At 38.6% G+C, this 25,317-nt stretch overlaps 1 protein-coding gene across 2 annotated transcripts in view; it reads right to left on the bottom strand.

The window, feature by feature from the left end:
• LOC149067534 (uncharacterized) overlaps positions 1-20,282 on the bottom strand; it is a 50,825-nt gene extending 30,543 nt beyond the window's left edge. The window contains exon 1 of one of the 2 annotated variants that reach the window (XM_089252677.1): positions 20,040-20,282. In XM_089252677.1, the coding sequence (XP_089108803.1) occupies positions 20,040-20,055 (16 nt within the window). In that variant the 5' untranslated portion in view covers positions 20,056-20,282. The remainder of the gene's footprint in view (positions 1-20,039) is intronic. The other variant, XM_089252680.1, reaches the window with a different exon arrangement.
• Between the last annotated feature and the right edge of the window lie 5,035 nt (positions 20,283-25,317).

The following is a 25,317-nucleotide window of genomic DNA, read 5'->3' as shown; positions in this document are numbered from 1 at the left end:
TACGATAAGGTTCATAGTCAATTACCTGGAGATTTTTTCCCCTTCAAATAACAAAGTAAGCGCGATGTAAGTAAAAACATTTGCGTGCTAATATTTCCTTGAGACGTTGACATTTTCCGATACCATTTTCCTTTGGTACTCACACAATCGACACGAAGAATATACTTCTGACGAGTCAGTTATTTTCTTTAGCTCAGAAAAGTTCGAGAAGAAAACCAATTACAAAGAAGCCCAAATATGTGTGTCTGAAAATTATCGTCGATAATTTATTTTATGAACTGATCTTACAGCACGATTACAAGCAAAATCCGCGATTGGTCATTTCCCTGACCTCTCTGAGGAAAGAAATGTGTGTAGGCCTAATTCAAAGTCTTAGTCTTCCTAAGTTTTTCCAGTTTCGACTCCCTCACAGAATTTTTCCCCGACTTTAGCCCAGATGTCTTCAATGCATGGCCACATTTTTCCTTCAGTTTTTTGTCGTGGCCCGCTGATCATTTTCAGAAAATGATTGAAAACATTGAAAAGCTAATTTTCAGAATTAATTCTAGAAAGAAATCATCCTAGATTTATTATAGGACTAGTGGGGGGGGGGGGGCCCTCTGCCCCCTTCCGCGCCCAACCCCCTCCCCCTTCTTTTTAACTTGTTTATTTCGTCCCACTTCATCAGCGAGCTATGGAAAGGGACATGTGAAAACACCAGCTTACTGAAGCGAATTTTGCAATAATAAAACAAAAAACAAATGCGATTCATCAAGTACCCCCATAAAACTTACCCACGGAGTCCCCAGACTCCAATTCACAAAGTTTTAGTGGGGCCCCAGATTGGCTTTATTTCGGGCTACCGCTGTTGCAAATTCTACAATGATAAACAGAAAAGAATGAGATTCATCCAGGGCCCCCAAAATTAAACCTGTAAACATGGGACCCCCGACTTGGAAGCTTGTCGGTCATCCCCTAATCCCCCGCTGCGAGTGCCATGAAAAATTATCATTTGTATTCATTTTACCAACAAATAAAATCCAGGCCCCCCTCAATTACCCGTGACCGAATTTGCTAATTTTATGGGCACGCACCCCCCCCCCCCCACCCACAGACTGGACATAAGTATCTTGTGCTTCCGCCATCGCAAATTTTTCAATGTTAAAGAAGAAAGGAAAAGATCTATCAAAGGGCCCCTGGAAATGAAAACTTTTAACTTCCCCATGAAGGTATATGTGCAATTCCCCGGATACCCCGAGTGTTAGGAGCACTAGTGATTTTATATTTTTATATATATATATATATATATATATATATATATATATATATATATATATATATATATATATATATATATATATATATATATATATATATATATATATATATATATATATATATATATATATATATATATATATATATATATATATATATATATATATATATATATATATATATATATATATATATATATATATATATATATATATATATATATATATATATATATATATATACACACACACACACACACACACACACACCTACCTCTCGGCATGACCCCGCACAAGGGCAGGTCTGACAGGGGCCGGAACGATTATCACTTTGATTTTTCACACAGAGGGGCCCGTGAAAAGCTTGTTTGGGGGCTCGCCATCTATTCCAGCCTAGGGTCCCTGCTATAGGATGTGGGAGCATTTTGGTACATGCACATAACTTGGTCCCGATGGGTCAAATGGGCCCAGATACATATATACCGAACATATTCATATAGAGTTAAATGAAAACTTGACCCAAAATCGTAACCGACTTCCGTAACACAAAAACGTAACAGATTTCCGTCACTCAAAAACCGTCACCGACTTTCGTTACATAAAATCGTCACTAATTTCGGTTTCATAAAAACAGGCCCTTTGAGTTTGTGATTTTATATATTATAGAGTAGATTTAAACAAATAGCTTCAGAATTAGTGAAAAAAATCTTATAAATCAATGAAAGAAATAATTTCGTAATGCGATATTAATTGTGAAATAATTTCTAAAAATAATTACAATTACTGAAAGGGACGATTTAAAGATAATGTTATATTTGAGAAAAATTTAAAGTGGTTTCAGATAAAAAATAATCGTAATCAATTAAATCAACCGGTAAGTAAATCAAATTTTTCCAGAATTGGAGAAAAGTGATTACAAAACTTATCAAAATTAGTAATTAATAAAATAATTTCAGAATAAATTTCTTCAACTCAGGGCCTAAATTGGCCTTCTAATAAGATGTCACCGTAAAGTGAGTAAGCCTTTGTAAATCTGTGGGTGGATGGTTTTTACAATTATGTCTCAGTAGGAGTAGGTGGCCCAAGGGCTTCTTGGGCAATTTCAATCTAAACCCTTACTTTAGCTAAAAACATTTTGCACACTTTCTCGACTTCCCAGGTTTCTAGGAAGCTCGCCTCAATATGCTAGGCAATTAGAATGACTGATTGAATACATTACAATCACGAATTTCATGTATTTCTCAACGCATGAAATAAGTCACGTTATTTAAAAAAAAATTAAATTTGCAAAATGACGTAAGAAAAATCCAACCAACCAGAGCATGAGAAATGAAAAATAAAACCATTCTTTTTAATGTGTATTTTTTTTAATGAATATTCCGACTGGTAACTTTATCGTCCAAACAAAAGAAGAGTAAAGAGTGGGAAAAAAGAAGGTACATTAGAGCTGTAGCATGAACTTCTGACACGGATAAAGTTAACGCACAGCACGAGTCAAGGAGGTAGGTCACTGCACGACTTGTTAGTCTATACGGGGACCTGTAAAGCGAAAGATCTTCGCGTATTCAAATGTACACCGACGAGGAACATGAGAAATTGCGTTTCCTTCCTCGATGTAGTGTAGGCCTGTAACTTAAATCTAGGGTTACCAGACGTTGGTGTTTAGTACTATGTTATCAGTGCTTCGAGGATCCCGTGTCCATACCGTACCATCAAAAAATATGCATTTTTTTAAACATCATGCACATCAATCGATTTGAAGCGGAAAAAAGAACGTAATTCAAATAGAATGAACACTTCCTTAGCAGGACAAAAAACATTCGTCCGTAAAAGTGGGGGGGGGGGGGGGTGACAGTAATAAAGGGGAGTCTTTTATTGTGAAGCCTTTAAAATATTCACTTTCAAACGAAATTTTAGTAAGATAAAATATGGATTTTGCGAAACTAGAACATATTTGCAGAGGGAAGCTCAAGTTTACCTTCCCCCCCCCGGCTTCAAAGCCTTATGTGCCGCCCCTAACAACCCTCGCGGGTGGCTGAATGGGCATTGGTGAAGGTGACCCTGGAATAAACCAGGATTTTTTTTTTTTTAGTACCAAGCCACACCATTGTTAACCAACCAAATGTGTACGTCACCATACGTTCCGCTTTTAAAGAAACTGCTCGGAATTTTATGTTTGAAGATTATTTTACCATTCTTAAATTATGCCAGATAATTTAATATACAGTACAACTTATTGGTGAGCCATTATTACCATGGGCCCTATAACCTGCTTTAGGGAATTTATAGTGAAACAAAGTGACGAAAATCACCCACGAATAACTGTCAGCCCCTCCCTTGTGTGCGTCATGATCATTACTAGGGCCGCATTAGAAAAAAAAAACACTAACCCAGGGCAAGTATCCATTTTGGCACCACCCCCCTCCCCGTAATTTTTTGTCGTGGTCTAGTGTTCTTGGGCACCAAATCCCCCACCCTCCTGTAATTCCGGTTCTGATCATTGCTTACACCATAAAATATAACGAGGCAACTTTTTATTAAGAAATTTGAAATTCTTCTCTGGTGCTCCAGAGTATATTCTTGTTACTGGTATTAAGGTCCCTATTTGTTCCCTCGAATTTTCTGAACATCCTAACGCTTTTGAACCATAGTTTGACGAAATGTCATGCGAGTTTACGATTAGAAATTTTCTAAAATTTGTGTCTAACTAAAGTATGAGCTGCTGTCCTTAACAACCTGCCAGTCGGGGGAAATCGCACCCCTTGCATCCCCGCTTAGCTACCCCTGTATTTTTGTACAAACGCGCAAATACATATACAATTTACAGTGGATAGGGGAACATAAAAAGAACTGCCACTGAAAAAGGGTTAATTCGGAAACTACGGTAATCTCGAGATATCTCGTCAAACTTGATCTGCTCCGTCACCCTGAAATAGTTCTTCTAAAAACGAGTCGAAGGTACTTTTACAGTAAAACATGGTTCTCCATTCCCGTCCAACCAATCAACTGCCAGTGGGCGGCTCTTTCTCTTATCTAACCTTGAGCAAAAGTGAGAAAACGATGTTTTCTAACTTTTTTCTCAAAAATCCCGATGAAAAAGGGGGTGTTTTCCCCCTTTTTTTCAGCACAGTAAAGAAATATATACTCTGCTTTATAAATAAAAAAAATACAAAAAGATTTTTTCCCCCCAAAAAAAAAAATTCTCTTCCTATAGAGGGCCACAACGTCATGGCAGTATCATAACAATTGTATCATATTGAGGGAAATAAAAAGCGATGGGTGGAGTCAATTTTCTTGGGGGGGGGGGAGCACTTATACGCTCGCAGTCGGAAAAGCATAATTCTTGAAAATTGGCGACAATTTGCGAAGGTTTCGCAATTTCAAATGTGGCCGTTATAATGCGAATCATTGGCCCCGGAACCTAGGGCCCCCCCCCCCAATAGTTTCTGAAAAAACAATGCACCCCTCCTCTCCTGCGTGCGCGCTTGAGTCTCGTATATACGGGACTACTAGCAACACTTTAAGGGCCAGGAAAACTTTATAAACCGCTTAAAGGGTTAATAAACCGCATTCAGAAAAATGGACGACTCAAAAAGCCGACTCAATTCGTGTTGAGTCGGCCGTGATCTGTGCTCACTGCTAAAATAAGAGGCTTCTAAGAAGGCAAGATATCTCGTCAGTGTCGCTGAGGGGGTTAATATTAAATAATGAATTCGCTATCTTAAAGCGAATCGTAACACACTGTTTTTTTAAATTTAATTTGACACCTTTCTAACGACGAGAGCTGAGTTCAAATCCTTATTTCATGCCCCCATATTGAAATTAAAAATGATTTCACTGGCCAAATACGTAAGTTGCGGGAATTCAATATCGGAAAAATTCAAATTTAAAAAAAAAAAACCAAGTTTGAATCTAATTATTAAAGTGCTCAAAATACATCAATGTAAAAAAAAAAAAATTGTTTTCATAAAATGCTATTTCAAGCTTAAACGATATTATTTTCATAAACGGAGGTGAAATTATTTTTTCCATGCTAAACAAGGTGCAGCATTTGCCTTGATCGAAACTCGTAGCCTTGGCGGACGGCAGTGGATGAGAAAAACAAGTTCTTATACATCCGTAATAATTTCCTCATTGCTGATCTAAAAAAAAAAATTATAGAAAATAACGGCTATTTCTTTTCTTTCCTTGTTTATCTAGAAATTTCATCTGAGAATTTCTCGTTTCTTCTTCGCTACAGTAGTTTTGATTCATCCGCAAAACTGTAGTAAATGACAAGGACAATGTTGGACTTTGATCTCGGTGCTATATTCAAAGTTTCACTAATTGACTAGTAAAGAGGTTTATCAACCATAAATTTTATTTCCGACAACTTTCTGTACGGTGTCATGGAATCATAAGGTGTTGCGAAATCGTTCATGGGGGCCACAGGATGTATACACTAATGTCCATAAATTAAGGGACAGTTGTTTTTGAGGGGGGTGAGGAAAGTTACTGAAAAGGTTTAATGGCAGTGTTTTTCAGCCACTGGTCCACCGACCTGTGCCGGTCCATGAAAAATCCCGACTAATTCATATAGCCGCTACATAATTTTAGATTTATTGAATATTGTACATTCTGCAATGATTTCTACTTCTGTCAGAAGGTTTGCAAATTATAATTTTTTTATTTTTGGCCGATCCACAAATTGTGTCTCAGATTTATTCCATTTGACATTGAAGTGACTTGCGAGTCGGGGTCCCAGAATCCACTGCAGTAGTGGCCCATACCCCCCCTTCATCTTTCCTCGCCACCTGCATAGCGAGTATTGCCATGGCTAGAGTGCAGATTAATACAATATAAGATAGCTTCCCTTACGGGTATTACATGCGAAAGATATTTGTTTCATCGGTACGCGAGCAGATTTATTCCTTTTTCGTCGGGGGGCTCAAAATTATTTCTCTCATTTATTTTTTTGCTGGTCCGCAAAATATTTCATTTTTTGCAGGTGCTTAAATTATTTCACTTATTTTTTTGCCAGTCCACAAGTTATTAGTCATTTAACGACCCGTTTAAAAAATTACCGAGGAAAAACCGCATCAGTAGTGATTTGCGGACTGGGAAAAAATTAGAAGAAAAATAGAAATTCACGGACCGGAAACATTTGGGAAACCAAAAAATAATGAGAAATAATTTGCGGACCAGAAAAAACACTAGGAGAAAAGTTAAATAGTAGAGATAAATTTTTGTCAAGAAGCAAAAAATAAATGAATAGGAAAAACAATTCGTAGACCCTGACGGCTAATGGCTGAGACAAATTAAAACACGGATAAGGTGTAATATTTAAAAATCAAATCTGAAGTATGCAGTGGCTACATGAATTGGGGGGTAAAATGTTACGTGGACCGCCACCTGCTTCGCGGATGAAGAATAAACACGGGAGAATGGTCTAGAGCACCGGTTCTCAACTGGTGCACCGCGGAGCCCTTGGGGCTCCTTGTGCACTCTCTAGGGGCTCCGCGGCCGCTTGAGGAAAATAAAAAAAACAGTGAAATTAAAAAAAAATAATAAATATTTTCAAATAGTAAAAATCAGTAACTTTGATGAATAATTCAGAAACGGGCCTACGGGGCTCCGCCATATAATTTTTTTACTAAAAAGGGCTCGCGAGTCAAAAAAGGTTGCGAACCGCTGTTCTACAGCATAACTTCCCAACCTTTTTGTCCCATCGCCCCCTTCAGAAATTTTTTCTCTTATCGCCCCCAACGCAATCTAACCCGTAGAATCCTATGTTATACCCGTAGCTTCTACCGCCCCCCAGGGGGCGTTAACGCCCACGTTGGGAATTACTGTTCTAGAGTATTTAAAAATAAAGTAAAGTAAAATAAGCACAATCTTATTTTATACAAAAATTGCCACGTTTTCAAGACAAATTCAATTGGTCGAATGGCCGACGCGTTTCGGCTCTTCAATGGAGAGCCGTCATCAGGACCTCGTGGTCAGAATTCACACGAATCAGTCGTGGAGGGATGATGTTTATGTCTGGTCGTCCGAAGAGTTCGTGTGAATTCTGACCACGAGGTCCTGATGACGGCTCTCCATTGAAGAGCCGAAACGCGTCGGCCATTCGACCAATTGAATGTCTTGAAAACGTGGCAATTTTTGTATAAATTAAAACCAGGCAAAGTTTCTAATTTTTGTGATAATACAATCTTATTCCCAGCAAACGTGAAAAGGGTACGAGAATTTCTGCCTTGTATAATCAGGAGTATTTTGTACGAATAGACAAAGATATAATAGACCAAAGTCATACATACGATTTCCATTGGGACATTTTTTATAAAAGTTCGGATGCCAAAAACTACGGGAAGGTCCTGGAGTCATACGGTCACACTTATATATAAATAGGATTTTAGTATTTCATTTCTTTCCTGTGCACGTAGCTTCTTAAGCACCCTCCATCGAGAGATTTTATTAACATTCATTTTTTTTTTCTGGCAGAATCGTTGAGCGTATCATTTCAATGCGTACAAGCTTTGTTGTCGATCCACCTATTAGTTCATTCAGAACATTAAAATTTAACCAAAGTATTTTTCTTTTTCCTTAAAGAGCATCTGTAGCAATCCAATTGCCAAGTCCTCATCGAACAATATGCCATGCAATTACTACTTGGGATAACTTTCCTTGTGTACCAACTCGTACTTCTTGATGGGGGGGGGGGGATATTTTCTCTCTCTTCTCTCCAATTGTTAAATTTCCTTCAACATTTGGCATGTTATAAAAACAAGTTAACCAAGCCTAGTGCAAGTGTAAAAAACCTTGACATGTCATAACCCACAAGTTGTCCAAATTACTAGTTATAAAATCCTCAATTCGATAGCGAGGGAATAAATACTAAATCAAAGACATGTTAAGTTTCAGATCATTTGGGATTCAGTGTGAAATGAATACGTTTTTTAATCAAGATAATCTCGAAGTCACGGAAAGTCCCTTTCTGATGGAAGGGATTTTTGAATGTTTAATCTTTCATTGCATCATGTAGTTCAGTGTTTCTCAACCTGGGGGTTCATACGACTCATCCCAGGGCCACACGAGAGAAAATTATACTATGGGAGCCACACACACAGGAGTGAAAATAAAGTGGAAGAGGAATCCATGACAGATGGTTAAAGGGGAAAGCCATGAAAAAAAAAATTAAGATGTGAAGAAATGTAGCTTTCAAGTGAAATATGAGTGGAGTGACTATTTTTAAAAATCCAGTAAATTGTTCTTAAAACGTGGATTCTTTGCGATTCTATGTCGATGTAGAATCAACATCATTCAAACACGGTACGTCATTGGTAAAATGGCCCTTTACAATTACAGGAAGACTCCTAGATGTTAGCTTTTGGGGGTTTTTTGGATAGCTTATTAGTATAATTATTTCTAAAACACAAAAGCTAACATCTAGGGCTTTCCAGCAATTGTGATTACGGGGACCGCTAGAAAGCACGAACTATAAAGAACCATATCGAAAGGACCTCGGGACCACAAAAAGTCATTGGCTCATCCGGGCATGGTCGGGAGGTCTAAATGTCCATAGGGGCACTACATAACATCTGGTATGATTTGATGATCATGTAAAAATATAGCCTATATTATACATTGCATTCTGTAAAAAAGACGGCGCTTCCCAGAAAAAAAACTTCCTTTCCTTCAAGGTATTGAAACGGCCCTGAATAGAACCGAGATGAAAGTAGTTACTAAACTCTTGCTAGGGGTCCAGAGACCGATCTCAAAATTTGTCATTATAAATTTAGTAAAAAAATCAATCTATTATGTAGAAAGGGTCTCGTTCCTCGATGAGGATGCCCTAGATAAGACGGGGGGGGGGGGGGTTACTAAGAAAACTATAATCCAAAAGGGGCAGTGCCTCTTTCTTGCATAGGTAAATTGATTAAGTTTCTAGAGCCTAAAAATTTTTAAACCCCCAAAATTGGTGGGCTTCTGTATTTTAGGCACGGGTCTACATGCTACCTCCGTCTGCCATACGCATCTGTCTGAAAGAACACTAAGGGGAATGGGGCGAAAATTAGCATTTCTCCAGGGCCCGAATTTATGAGAAATAGGTGCTACGGGGGGGGGGGGTGTGAAAAGATTAAGAAACACTGATATTAAGCTGCAATAGATCAATAACAATCAAATATTACTCTTAAATAACAAATATTTCTATTAGTTGTGTTCTTGTTGGTAGAAACTAATGGGAAATTTTAAATTTAGGATATAGTAAAAATATTACAAATTATTGTGCTAAGTTTCGAAATGCAAAATAAATATTAATACTTTGAGAAAGGTTCAAATATTCTTGGAATTACACTCGTCTCTAATGGCGGCGATGGTCATTTCACGATCAATTGTAGAGACTACTTTATCCAAAAAATAATTCTAAAGCATTGATTTTCCAACCAGTGTTCCGCGAAACCGAAGGGTTTTGAGAGCTTTTTGGGGTTGTGCGAAATCAAATGTCACTCGTCCCCAAAAATTGTGGAACCAGGAAAACACATTGTAAATATTATAAAAAAAAAAAAAAATTAAATTCTTGTTACAGATGCTGTTCTTTAATTTGAATTTTGGCGCGAAAAAGTGGTATTTTAACAAATTCAGTCCAATTTGAATGACCAAGCAGTGGAAACGGTAATAGTTTTTTATCCCGAACTCATCGGCCAAAAACTACAAATATTTTAACTGTAGATAAAATTAAAAACGTTGCAATGCATTTTTCTCTCAAATCATTCTTTTGTTAAAATCGGATTATTATTGCATTTTCAAACGAGAAGCTGTTTCTAGCTCCATGCGACAGTATGAAACGATGCCATAAATATTATTTTCCCATTTTATCTGGAAATCATCAGGGTACCATATAACCTATATTTTACTAGGCATTCCCATATAAGGGGCCGTTCAAGTATTACGTCAACCAATTTTTAGCCATTTTTGACCCCTTCCCCGCCCTTTGTCAGCAAAACTGACCCCCTCCCCTCCGTCAACAAAACTTCATCAGCAACTCTGCCCCTCTGAATCCTAGCATATATGGTGGGATCAGACACACACACAGGGGGGGGGGGGGCGGCGTAGGGTACTAGTGCTCCCGACGATCTAAAAGTTATTTTTTAATGCAAACATTTTTTTTCCATTAAAATTTCTGAAGAAAATACCTTTACATGTTATTATAAGCAATTGTGTTAATTTCAATGATATTTTAAGGTTATGAACTCAAAATTTATTATTTTTAATAAATTATTGTGGCCCACTCTAAGCCATATATGGTAAACCAGATCCGCGGACCAAATATGACAATGGGGGTTATCTGATGCGGCCTGCCTCCTCACAAATCTAATTTTGTAAAAATGAACTAAGCGGCGCATTTTTACAAATCGTTTAAACGACCTGTGGCCCAATTCCAGAGCATTCAAGTGGCCCGTGGCATATTTTCGGATCACTGAAGTAGGCCTCTAAGATCACTTAAGTAACCCGCGCGACAGTGTTCCAGAATACTTGACGATCCGTGACACACCCTTGATTGAAGTGTAGCGGGTTTAGAGCACTTAAGCGGCCCCCAGTGTAGTTCTACATCACTCAAGTTACCCGCGGAACATTCCCAGATTACTGAGGTGATCCGCGGCATAATTACGGATCACTTTGAGTGATGCGTGTCACACTTCCAGAGCACTTAAGAGGCCCGGACAAATTTTCAGAGCACTTGAATGATCCGTGAAACATTTATTACAAAGCCACTTCAGTGATCTCTAAAAGATTTATCAATAGGGAGAATGTTAGTTCGGGGGGGGGGGTGCCCAATAACTATCGAAAGGTTTTTCCCGTTTTTTGGCGCACCGAATAAAATGCCATTAAGAATATTTCATATCTTCATAAAGGGTGGTTGATGACGTAAGCACCATCCAAACTCACCCACCCTCGTCAGCAAAAGTCAGCAGATCGGAAACAAACCGCCCATCGATGCTGATGTAATACTTGAATGACCCCTAGGGCAGGGTTCACACCGAACCGATACGACGGCGATATTAACTCCGATTGGTTGAACACTTGAATTTTAGGTTTTTCAACAAATCCGTGTCAATTTCTTCGTATTGCGTATTGGTCCAGTGTGAACCAGGACCGATCAAAGTCGCAAAACCAATTGATTTTTTTTTAGAAAATTAGGCGCTGAAACCTGGGGGCCGAGGCCATTTGAACCCCTCCAATTAACTTTAAGGGGGAGAGGCACTCCCAAAAAAAAAAGAAATTCGTGAATATGCAATGGAACGCACCATCCCGCCTGTTTAAAGGCGGCTCGAGTATCGTAAATACGGGACGAATGGAGATTTTCAGCTTCCTCAATGTTTTCTTCATGTCGGCGCTTCTGAGTAGGAGCGAGTTTTTTTGAACCACAAAAGTCACGTGGGCAAAACTTTACGTGGATTACAAAACGTACATAACACCTTGCATGTTAGACAAATATAGGAAACTTGTTTAGGTTTCGTAGAAAAGACAAGGGTTCCGCGGATCAGCCTTTTACCCATCAAGGGTTCCGCGAAAGCTTTTACGAAAAATAAAGAGGGGAATTCCTATAAAAACAGATACAACTATTAAAAAAAATTACTTAAAATTTGAAGGAGTATTTTCATTCCTTAACAAAATCCGGAGTTTGCAAAATCGAATTTCGATGCGTTAATCACGCGTCTAGATGGGTATTGGTGGACACGTGCACGGGTAAGTACATAAGTAGCAAACTTATATCTCGTACACATTCCTCTGTGGAATTCATAATGAGCTCGAACAAGCGGAATCCTTTGACCATCAGGAAGCTCAGAATGCTTTTGCGAAAAAAGGCCACGTGTCTGACCAAGATGTTTTTTTAACCGATGTTTGCACGCGTCTTCATCCGTGATAGAAATGTAACCACCATCGTCGTGTCGGTGTTTATATTCAAACTCGTCAGAAGAAATCGTGAAAAAGATTTTTCTAGTTTCCTTGAAAAGGATCTACAAAAAAAAAAAAAAAAAAAAAAAAACCACTTTTTCCTTAGCCATAAAGGAATAAACATTAAAAAACTAGCCTTTCATACGCGCAAACAAGTCACAAATAAGGCCACCGGTGATTTTTAGACAGGTCATTAAGGTTGTGTATCCATTGCTCGCTGATCTACAAAACGTGATGTTGAGGTCAGCGTGAGAGTGCCACCGCCACCGTGATTCACAGCCTTTATATTATTTATCCAGCCGTAATAAGCTACGTAGAGCCTTGACAAGACGAGAAATAAAATGACGCACCGGAGAACTTGTGCTCTTGCAATACCGTCTAAAAGGTGCTTGCTCTAGAACATAGTCTTCCAAACTTTTTGTTCCATCACTCCCTTCAAATTTTTTCCTCTCATCGCTCCCCAACTCACGTAAACCCATAGGATCCTATGTTAAATCAGTAGATTCTATCGCCCCTTTGACCATTCCATCGCCCACCAGGGGGCGATATTGCCCACTTTGGGAAACACTGCTCTAAAGAGGTGGTTGCGTTCATAGGGGTCTAGGTCAATTCGTCACGCTCAACTTGTCGCGCGACAATTCGTCGCAATCAATTTGTCGCAGCGTCAATTCGTCGTGCTACAAACTCGTCGCGGTACAAATTTGTCGCAGAGTCAGTTCGTCGCGGTACAAATTTGTCGCAGAGTCAGTTCGTCGCGGTACAAATTTGTCGCAGAGTCAGTTCGTCGCGGTACAAATTTGTCGCTGAGTCAGTTCGTCGCGGTACAAATTTGTCGCTGAGTCAGTTCGTCGCGGTACAAATTTGTCGCTGAGTCAGTTCGTCGCGGTACAAATTTGTCGCTGAGTCAGTTCGTCGCGGTACAAATTTGTCGCTGAGTCAGTTCGTCGCGGTACAAATTTGTCGCTGAGTCAGTTCGTCGCGGTACAAATTTGTCGCAGAGTCAATTCGTCGCGGTACAAATTTATCGCAGAGTCAATTCGTCGCGGTACAAATTTATCGCAGAGTCAATTCGTCGCGGTACAAATTTATCGCAGAGTCAATTCGTCGCGGTACAAATTTGTCGCAGAATCAGTTCGTCGCGGTACGGATTTGTCGCAGAATCAGTTCGTCGCGGTACGGATTTGTCGCAGAGTCAGTACGTCGATCAAATAAATTTTCAAAATTCAGTTTTCATGGTATTCATGCCACACTTCCCGCTTTCTGGCGGGATCTCCATTTCTCGCAGCGAGGGGTGTTGCGGGAACACACCAAGATGATAAATTAGGATCAATGCCCATCCCAAAGCACAATTTGCCTAAGGGGTGATTCAAGTATTACGTCAGGATCGGGGAGGGAGTTTCGGATTTGACTTTTGATGGGGGGGGGGGTTTGAAGGTCGCTTACGTCATCAACCACCCCCTTTTTGAAGATATGAAATATTCTAAGCTGCTGGTGAAATTTTGCTGACAGGGGAGGGGATGGGGGTCAGTGTTTTGCTGATTTTTGCTGATAAAGGGGGGGGGGTCAAAAATGGCTGAAAATCTGCTTATGTAATACTTGAATGGCCCTAATTCACTATTGAATATATATCTGCCATGTAGAGAATACATCTTTGAGGAATTTTTTACCGACAATATATCTAAGGCCAGCATTACACTATGAAAGTGTTGTAAAAGTCCTTTTATAAAACTTGAAAAATTCAACCAATAAGATTATCGGTTGCATCTGCTCGAATGTAACCTATGAACTTTATTGGTTGGATTTTTTGAGTTTTTAACTTGAGCAACTTATCCGGTGCAAATTAAATTGTGAAAATGTATGTGATCGCAATTTATCATCTCGGTGTGCGCCCCAATTCCCCTCGCTACGAGTAATGGAAATCTCGAGAGAAAGCGACAAGTGTGGCTTATCCGGTGAAAATGAAATATTAATTAAATTAAATTATTAATTATTTCAGGTTCTTGTGGAGATACTGTAGTGATTAATGTTGGTGGGAGTCTCGAGTCCACATGGGACAGATACAAGTTTACACTAGAGCCTCCGCTGTACAGTCGGCCCCCCGTATTCGTGGTTTTTTTCCTTCATTAGAATTTTTTTTTTGGAAACACTCAGCAATCGTCATTCACGTGTTTTGTTTACAAAATTTGAGTTGCGTGTGTTTAGGATGGCTCATTTTTCAAGTGCTACTGATAATGCTTCGGAAAGACAAAAAAAAAAAAGTGAAAGGTTTACAAGAAAAATTGGATATATTGACTATGCTTGGTGAAAGTAAGTCAATACGTGCTTTGGACCACCATGACGGAATCAACGAATCTACGGTGAGATATATCAAGAAAAAGAAATCTGAAATTCGTTCAGCCGTGGCTGTAGCTGCACCTGAGGCAGCGAAACCTTCGACTACTGGATCCATGTGTTTCTCGTACAGAAAATGCTGTTTTTTGTGAGTACAAGAGTGCTACAAAAAAAGGTATTCCAATTGATTGTAATATTATAACGGAAAAGGCGATAACATTTTACGCTTCTATAAAGGGAAGGGCTGGTAAAACGTCTATTTCATCAGAATTTTATGCAAGTAAAGGTTGGTTTCATACGTTTAAGAAACGATTCAGATTACGCAATGTAAAAATCGCTGGGGAACAAGCCCCTGCCGACCAGGAAGCAGCTACAAAATTTCCAAAGACTTTGCAGAAAATTATTGAAGCGAAGAGTTATGCACCTCAGCAGATGTTTAAGGTTGACGAAACTGTACTATTTTGGAAGAAAATGCCGTAAGAACATTTATCAATCAAGAAGAAAATCAAGCGCCTGGTTTAAAGATAGACTTACTATGTTATTTTGTGCAAATGCGTATGGGTACATGGTAAAGCCCACCGTAGTTTTGAAATCTGCGAATCCGCGAGCATTGAAGAGAAAGGATGTCAAAGCTTCCAGTATTTTGGATGAACAATAATAGGGCTTGGACTATGAAAGCACTTTTCCTGGATTGGTTTAAACGGTGTTTCGTTCCGGAAGTCAGGAGGTACCTTGAGAGTGGAGACATGTCATTCAAAGTTCTTTTGATACTGGATAATGCTCTTGTACAACAAGATGTCAATGCGTTCAAAGCTGATGGTGTGGAACTCCTTTATATGCCTCCTAATCAACATCTATCATTCAACCCCTTGATTAGGGGGTAAAGCGAATATTGAAGGCTCACTATACACGCCACTCAATGGAGATGATTGTACACGCAATAGAAGATGCGAATCCATAAAATGTCTTGAAGGTATGGAAGAATTACACCATCACTAATGCCATTACTGTCATAACTAGAGCCGTGGCGGCTATTAAGTAGAAGACAAGTTCACATGCAGAAAAATTAGTAGAGGAAGAGTTGTCAACATATTCCAACATACTTGATGATATGATGAAGAAACATCAAACAGAAATCGCAATATCCTTTCAGAAAGCATCACCAACAACCACTGCACCTTTTTATACATTTACCTTCTACCTCTGCGTCACCCTGCTCTTCTCATGACGTTCAATAAACGAGATAAACAAAAAAAAAAACCCTATGGTTTCGGTTATTCGCGGATTTCCGTATTCGCGGTCACCCCAGGAACGTAACCCCCGCGAATACGGGGGGGCCGACTGTAATTTTGGGGAATATCATAAACACCGACATTTTTTTACAGAATTTTAAAATTTTATCATAGAAAAAATGATTTTTTGACATTTACAATAATTGAATAATAAACATCAATATCAATTGCAATTTTAATTTCGATTTAATTTCGATGATTTTTCTCGAAATGACAAAAAAAAAATTTAGTAAACTGTGTGCATTTCTTGATGGGAAAAAAACTTCATGTTTATTTTTTCACGTATGAGACAAAAAAACCTACATACAGATCGCGTGACGAGTTGACTGCGATAAATTGACGTCCCAACGAATTGAGACTACGACGAATGGGTTACACGACAAATTGGCTCTGCGACGAATTTGTACCGCGACGAATTGGCTCTGCGACGAATTTGGACCGCGACAAATTGATGCGCGACGAGTTGAGTGCGACAAATTGACCGGCTACGCGTTCATAGCGCGAAATAAAAAGGACTTCAGTATCGCATTTTCCTGTAAATTGTAAATTCTCATTTACGTATTCAATTTTCAAGCTGTTCATTTTAGCATTCTGTCGGTCTTTGTTTTTTGCAGCGCTTCGTGTTTAAGAACAACTCAATTTCGGGCGGTGCCTTGACTGAATTGAACGATTTTGTATAGAAACCTATGGAACATTGCGTTGAAGTTAATGATTCTGGAACAAATTAACTTCGTTAGCCGAAGCAGGGCCGGACTTAGGTGCAATCGCACCGGGCCGCAAAATATTAGGGGTCTTCAAACTGGATTTTATTACATTGACTACGTATAATATTTTAATACAACTGCTTTAAAAAGTCAAAACTTGAAATTCTATGATTCTACGAATGGAAGATGTATCGATTTATTAACAGACACGTATGGTAGTGAATTCACTGCATTAAAGGGAGCCTTGATTTTTGACAGGACCCCAGTCAAAGATTTATTCAGTATCTGGTTTCTTATATCGATTTTCAAGAAAATTTATAGTTTTAAATCTTTGAAAAAGACGACCTAAGGTCTACAGAGCCCCGTCAGCGTTTCCAAACAAGAGGTGGGGGCATAGCTTTAACAGCAGCACGAGTATAAGCGCTGTGAACAAGATTCTCTGGGCGTGTCACTATCAGGACTTACCACCCACACATCGATTCAAGTCTTATTTCAATGTATTAGACATTTTGTTTTGCATATGTCTCGTTAACGTGAAGCTCCTTATCGACCTACGCTATTCAGTATGTCCATGCGTTAAGACGTCTCTGCTTTCTGGAACCTCCTGTTAAAAAGGTTTTTTGACTGATCCGAATTTTCAGAATTTTATCAAAATTGTTTTCGCACTGGGCCTCTAAATGACGAAGTCCGGCCCGAGGCATCACTGCCATGTTGAAGGCCAGTCTGCTCTCTGCGAAGATAAAAAACTCGAGGCTCCTTGTTCAGAAAAACTTCGGTGAAATCAGTAAATAGTATCCGATATCACTAGGTTCTAATCATGACGTGAATGTGTCTCAAAATATTTCATTCGTTGCGATTGCCCAAACGAAGGTTTAACCCTTAAATGCGTAGATTTGCATATATATGCAAATGGTTCTTCAGAGGTTCATTGCTTCAGAGAGTTTAAAGATAAAAATTCAGAATTGCCTTTGCACATAAGACGAGGCCATATTCTTTTCATTTTATATTTTGAATTTGCTGGTGGATGTCCCGATTAACTACAACTTTTTGCTTGTTGCAGAGCATGTGCGACTGATTTCGCCAATTTGTCAGAATGTTTTGTTTGTATTTCTTTTGACCTTGAAGTTAGCAATCAGAATTTTTCTTACTATAGTTTGAATCGCAAAGAAGGTAGTCATACATTTGGGAAGAATATATATATGTATATAAAATACTACTTCAATATATTTATTTCATTGGCGATTTCTGCGGGTTCGCACGTCTTAAATAATGCCCTGTATAAGCAGTAAAATTAGTTCTTTTTAATGATGAAAGCCTGAAAAATCAACTCTGAAACAGGTTATCGGGACGAAAAAAAGAACATTTAAGGGTTAAGAGCTCGCGCGTCGAGATGGAAAATCTCAAATTTTGAAACATTTAGATACAACACACGTACGATACTAAATAGACGTATATCACAATTTGCGTCATTCTTCCGTTTCACATTTCCTGATGAACGACACCGGTTTCGACACATTGTATTCAGCCTTCAAGACACCAGACAAGAATTAACTTTTCTGCCGAGTACCGGCCTGCGGTGCGGGGGGCATCGGCCAAATTAAATAAAAACTATATCCAAAGAGTGACATTGCACCCATCTCAAGAATATATCACAGAACAATAATAAGCCTACAATTAATGATCACACACGATTCAAGAATTTCGTTCGGTGCTGAAATATATTTGTTCTGTTGATTCATTAAAGTCGATCGCAGGTTTTTCCCGATAGCCGCTGGGGATAGATCAATCAATTGTGTAGGTTCACCAGTATTTTACGGCATAGCCAAATTTTTTCCCACATTATCCGGAGAAGTGATCGAGGGTGAACCAACACCAACTATAGCAGTTCGTGACGTCACTGAAGTAGACCATTTCGCCGTCATTGGATATACTGCAAAAAAGGTAAAGATATCGTATGCGTCGGCCTGCTTTATCCAATGATGGCTACAGGTATAATGGATTACTTCAGTGAAGTCACGAGCTTCGCGCGGAGGCCTCCTGCTATAGATGGTGATCTCCCTGTGCCTTTCGCACAAGGAAGGGGCTCTCCCGAAATTATACATAGCCTCGATGAAAATGGATTAATGACAACCGATTATCCGAAAAACAAGAGAAAATGCGTAAGATGAAAAAGACCATATTGCATAAAATACTCCAGTACACGAAAGGCTATGGGCTATTTTGATGACCGTTCGTAGTAACAACAGGAATCAATTCTTACTTGATGAAATAATTATTTAAAGATTGATTATGCATGATCGAAACCAGTGTTTTTCAACTTGTGGTCTGCGGACCCTCAGGAGCGCGTGAGCGCTATTTAAGGAGGGTACGGAATCATTTTCATTTGCTATCTGTGTATGAAGGACACTTTGGGCTGTAAAAGTGTAGTTTTCAATTTATGATATGCGGAGCAAAGGCCATGCAGAGCGCTGTCAGCCTTTCCCATATGGGGGAGGGGGGCTACGGTTTCAACAGCATCGTAAGTCCTTGGGAAAGATTACCTGGGCACGTCTCCCTATCAGACTTGATGTCAGCCATCCCAATTCAAAATATTTTTCACATGCATTATACCTTTTTTTGGCTACATCTCGTAAACATGAGGCTCCCTACGACCTAAACTACCCAGTGGATACATCCATTAAGATGGCCCTTTACTCTAGAACCTTCTCGAAAAGGTTTTGACGGACCCGAATTCGGAGTCTTCTAGAGAGCCCCGTAAATTAATTTTTGGTGAACGTATAGAGCAAAAGAGTTAATCTATGGGGATAAACCACATCATGCCTCTTGTAGGGGGAAGCAACATGCATATAAATACTGAACAGGGCCACAGAACTATTCTCGCACCGGGCCGCTAAAAGACCGGCACCGAATCAGGGCCGTCTTAAGAGCATCATGGGCCCCCGAGCCAAGTGGTTTTTCTGAGGCCCTACCTGATAAATTCTAAAAAATTTCAACCGGATCTAATTTTTGTGAGGCCCCTCTTCTCCCGAGGCCCCCGGGCGGGCCCATGCGTTAAGGCGGCACTGCACCGAATCGCACCTGCCTGAATCAGGCCAATGTGTAGGGAGGGGTGATTTCTTGTGTAGGTGCGTTGGCTTGTCCCGTATTTTACGAGACAAATTTTTCCCGCGTTATTCGCGGCTCTTGGGAAGGACAATCGACCCCATTGTCTCCTTCCTCTGGAGCCCCGCCTGGCCTTAATCCGGCCCAGAGTACAAGATTGGAAGCCCAGAGACATCAAATTCTCGTATAGCCCATGCCGATCACGAGCAATAACAATAAGATAAATAGCTTCAGATTTGAGAGATCAAAACAAAAACACAAGATCTTAGAAATTAGAAACTCTGACGACTGAATGACCTGGAAAAAAAACCTCACAGTTACTGATTTTTTTTTTTTTAAAGACGATAAAATTGCATAAACAGAATAAAGCTATAAAGTGGTCAGAAATACATAATCAATGACAGAAGAAAACTTACTCTCGCTTTGGACCATATCTTGTTGGAGTTGATAATTGATGAGTTTTATAGTTTCCAGAGAGAGAGAGAGATGGCAAAGGAGTTTCCTCGTGTGACCTGACGGAAGTTGCGAACAACACTGATACAACGGCAGACTGGCTTTCCTTGATTCCCCCCAAGCATATAACAAACACTACTATTACAGAAGAAGGTCGAACACTTCTTTTTTTTTCACGTCTACTCTTCTTTCCTTCACCTAAAGGTAAAGAGAGGTAAAAAAACCATCTGAATTATTTCGTATAAAAGGTTCGTCGTCATAATGATCACGTGAACTCTCTGAAACACAACTGGTTTTTCTCCGGCAAGAAATCACGCTCCAGTAAAGAGATCGTCATCATCACGTGGAAGTCGATCATTACAGTTTTTTTATTTGTTTTCCGTGCAAAAGGGATAATCTATATAGTAATATATATCTTTTATAGTAATGGGCAAATATACAACCTGCTTTCAGAGGTTTTATCTGGAACGGCCAGTTGCAGATTTCAAAATGATAATATAGATATTTTTCAATTTTTATGTTTTTAGAAGGTTTATGTTTATATTTTTTAGAACGTGTTGGTTAAGCCGTCTATCTAGGAGGGCCGAATTTTCCTAAGAGCAGGTTTTCTGTTCTCAGGAAAACAAGGCTTTTCAGGGGTGTGTGACTCTAGATCAGTGGTTCTCAACCGGGGGCCACATGGTCCCCTTGTGGTACTGGGATACTTCAAGGGGGCCACGGAGGAAAATGAAGAAAGGGGCCATGGCAGGTGGTTTGGAGAGCTGAGAAGAAAAATTAAGGCGTGGAGAAATAAAGATTTTATATTAGTGACTAACACTTACAGTGAGCGAGAGAATCCAACAAAACCACTCATAAAACTAGGGCCTTCTTTAGGGCATGGACCCACCCAGGCCTCACCGCCTACATTTTGCAACAAATTCCCTAGGATGGGGTTTCTCTTAAGTCCCCGGCTAAATTTATTAGACCCCCCTCCCCTGTATGAAATTTATTGTATGAAAAAAAAAATGATGAAAACCATATTAGGCCCCGGGCTGTAGCTCTGTCAGTCCCACTCTTGTGAGGGGTCATGCCCAGGGGCCTCGTGCCCATAACTGACCCCACTTTATGATATTTTGTACTGTACAATTAATTTTGAAAATAAGTAGGAAATATGTAGGCTGTTTATTTCCAGCTAAAGTATGGGACTACCATAGCATCACTTTGCCTAAGGTGGAGGCCCCATGATGTTGAGACGGTCCTGATAAAACTTGGACTAGCGGGGAGATCAATAAATTCTAGGCTAGTGGTCTGGAGGCCAATTTTCTTTGCAAAATTTTCGTTCAGTATAAATTCACTGAACAAAAACCATTTCAATAAGTATTAAGTGTCTTGCTTCTAGATGAGAGTTGAAAACTCTGGGTAGGACAGGGGAGCCACGAGAAAAATATATGGTTCAAAGGGGGGCCACGGACAAAAAAAGGTTAAGAAACACTGCTCTAGAGCAGAAGGTGCAGTCGGTCACACCGGGGCCCGGTAAATTATTGGAGGCCTTTACCAAATCTTAAATTATTTTTTGCATCAATTCTGCATTTTTTCTCTCATTAATTCTGAATTTTTTTTTTATATTATTTCTTCTATTAGATCTGAGTTTATTTTTCAATTCTGGAATTATTACTTTCATTAGTTCTGATTATAGATGCAACGCCATTGCTAGAGGGAGCAACCAAGGGGATCAAATCCCCCGGGGACTACACACGGTCACACGAGGTGCAACTATAAAACACCACCAGGAGTAAACAAAATAATTGCAGAAAAATTTGGAAAAAAATGTTTTTTCTAAAATTGAGACTTCGATGCATTGGATGGATTGATTTTCAGGGGAAAAAAAAAGTTCAATTTTTGATGCATACACATGACATAAAAAAAATTCGCGAGTTTGATCTACAAAACGTGAATATAGATAGGGTTATCGTCACATCGCGCGTCACAGACATTGGCGTACGCAACCAACGGGGGGAGGGGGAGTTACCTCTCAAGCCGAGATTATAGTGTTATTTTGCTGGAAAAAACGTAATCCCCCTGGTGAAGAAAAAAAATTGAAACTCCACCCCAAAAAGTCTCGCCACATCCTACAAACAGTACAAATATTCAGTCACTACATATCACTCACTTCACTTCTGAGATATAGATGGCAGCACTGAAAAATCATACACAACACTAGATATGCACTCAGACTGTTAGGTACACTCACATTTACACTTCCGGTACAACTCACTAGGTAGTAAATTGCCTCTGGCGATAGACCTGAGTTGTGCTCGGCTTGAAAAAAAAAAAGTATTTATCCAGCCCTAAAAACGACCAATGAGCTATAAAGAGCCTTGACAAGACGAAAAATAAAATGACACAACAGAGAATTTGTGCTCTTGTTACCAAAAGCCAGCCATGTATTCAACATTTACCCTTTAGGCGACATTGACGAAATATCTCATTTAATTAAAAGCCTCTTATTTTAGCATTGACAAGACCAGATATTTGGTAATGTTTATATTTCTCAATAAAACACTTTTCGCTATGCATCTTGATTTGCATCAGCTGAAAATCGGAAGAAAGCCTACTTCATCGGAAAAGATATGGTTTTTTGAAAAAGAGATGAATGATTGATGCTGTGCCGCTTAACCCTTTCCGGCACGCTATCTTTTAAATTTGGAATTAAAAAGAAAGAAAATGTAGGCAGTCTATTCAGGCCTAGAGGGGTAAGCAGGTATAATTTTGTAAAGATTTCACTTTCCGTTTTAATTTTGTGGGTGTTGCCAAAGAGGGCACACCTTGAATTCGGGACTCGATATTAGGCAAGTTTTCAATGTAAAAAACTTAAAACTTTAAACAAAATAAAGAGATTTGTGTACAGCCAACAAAATATAACAGAAATTTTCTTTTCCAGAAATACTTTTTATATCCAAAAAAGAAAATTATTTGAAATTTGAATCCATTTCTTTGACAAATAAGGGTTTCAAAATATAAACACAGGCCAAAAGTATAGATCGGCTTGTGTGGTGCTGTTATCTAGGGCTGATAAAGAAGGTGTTCAAAGTAATCCCTAAACTAATTTCCATTTTATTTACCGTTTATTTTCAGTGTTTGGAAACGGAATTTTAAAATGTGCCCAAAATCGGCACATTGAGTCAGAAGAAGTTGACACATTTTTGATTGGGTTTGCATTTGCGCAACGCTTTGCTAAAAAAAATTTTTACAGTTAATTTTCATGCAAATTTTTGTATGAAATCAACACTTTTTTTGAAATTGAAAGGTCTAATGAGTGCGTAATATTTTTGAAAATTTGTTTTTTCAAGGATGAAATTTTTTGACTTTCCAAGAATGAAATTTTTGGAAATGTATTATCCTGATTTTTGATGTGGAATTTTTTTTTTCCATGACTTACACAGAAATTACTTTTTTAAAAGTAAAAATTGAAAAAGTTTTTATCAATTTTATTTTGTCACATCTTACATGGCATTTTCCAAAATCATAATTACTAACTACAATGAAACCTCGCTACAACGATACTCAACGCAACGATAAATCCCTTTACCAAGAATTTTTTTTCAGTCTTGTTTGCAAATGTCTATACTCTGATGTTAAACTGCTACCAGGGCCGTCTTTAGAGCATCATGGGCCCCAGGGCCAAGTGATTTTTCTGAGATCCCACCTGGCTAATTCCCGAAAATTTTAACTGGTTCTCATTTTTGTGAGGCCCTCTTTCTCTTGAGGCCCCCGGGCCGTGCCCAGGTGGGCCCCATGCATTAAGACGGCACTGACTGCTACCTCACGATGTAACGATAATCTCTCTACAACGATACTTTTTATTGGTTAGAGGTTTCACTGTATTTTATTTAAATCAATTAATTTATATTAATTAAAATGAAATTTACATTAGTTATAAAAAGCAACATATTGATCAAGCCCAATTTTTTAAAACTTCCCAAATATATTATTTAGGTAACCAGGCACCGTATAAAAAAAATTATGTGATTTGGTCATGAATTAGGAAAACGGTCAAAAATTGGTTAAACCGGGTTTTCCTAAGAGCAGGTTTTCTGCTCTCAGGGAAACCTGGGGTGTGTGACTCCAGATCAGAAAATGTGGTCACACAGGGGTCCCGGCAAATAACGGTAAATTATTGGAGGCCTTCGCCAAATCTTAAATTACTTCTTGCATCAATTCTGGAATTTTTTCTCCCATTAATTCTGAATTTTCTGAAATTATTATTATTATTTTATTTTTTTAAGTAACTCAATCGGTTTTATTCACAACTGCATTCAAAATACATAATAATAATAATAACGTGATCCTCACGTATTCCCAAGGGATCTAGATTTAGAATTTTAGATTTTTTGAACAAGAAGAAATCTATTCATTTTCAATTATACACGATGAAAAAAATGCATGTGTGTGTGTGTGTGTATATATATATATATATTATACAGACTGACGTAAATATCGTTACACTAAGTTGCATATGAGTTGACAAGTACTAACGACATACAATGAAGCTAACACTAAAAGTCACTAGTGCAATTAGTATTGCTATGTTAATTGCGCAAAAAGAAAAAAAAAAGACATGTATATGAAAAAGAATATATATGTGAAAAAAGAAAGAATGTGAACAGCAAAATCAAGAAAATGCATGTACTGAGTATAAAAAATAGACGTGGTGGACAGGTATTTTTTATTTATAAGAAAAATAAGGGGAAAAAATCGCTTTGGTGAAACACAATCAAATTGCATAAATTTATGTCCGAGTATTAAAATAAGTTTCAACATTTGGTATGTTAGCAATGTATTGTTGAAGTCGTCGTTTAAAAGCAGGAAACGATGTTATATTTTGCAATTCAATAGGTAAAGTGTTATAAATTTTAGGAGCAATGTAAAAAAAATGTTTGCAAAAACTATCTTTTCTATGTGAGGGAATCTCAAGACCACATGAGGTCGTCTCAAGGAAACATTCATTTTGGGTGGGCAAAGATTTTTGTTTTTGTGCAGAAAAATTATTGCTTTATAGAAGACAAGTTGTCGTAGGTTTAGGATATATTCATTACATAAAGAAATATCATTTGAAGCTGAGTGCCCTAAAAACTTGAGAAATTTGAATTGAATAGTTACAATTGGTAATTAGTTAGTCTTATAATGACAGCCCCATGGGAATAGACCGTATTGTAATGATGAATGAACCCAGGGCGAAATAAAGTGGGATGAACAATTTTT

The sequence above is a fragment of the Pholcus phalangioides genome, unplaced genomic scaffold (genome assembly GCF_987345545.1).
Source record: "Pholcus phalangioides strain wild (caught in Gottingen) unplaced genomic scaffold, Ppha-v1.0 ptg000030l_1, whole genome shotgun sequence".
Classification (NCBI taxonomy): Eukaryota; Metazoa; Arthropoda; class Arachnida; order Araneae; family Pholcidae; genus Pholcus; species Pholcus phalangioides.
Note: the sequence above shows the minus strand (reverse complement) of the source record. Positions and strands in the feature narration are given on the sequence as shown.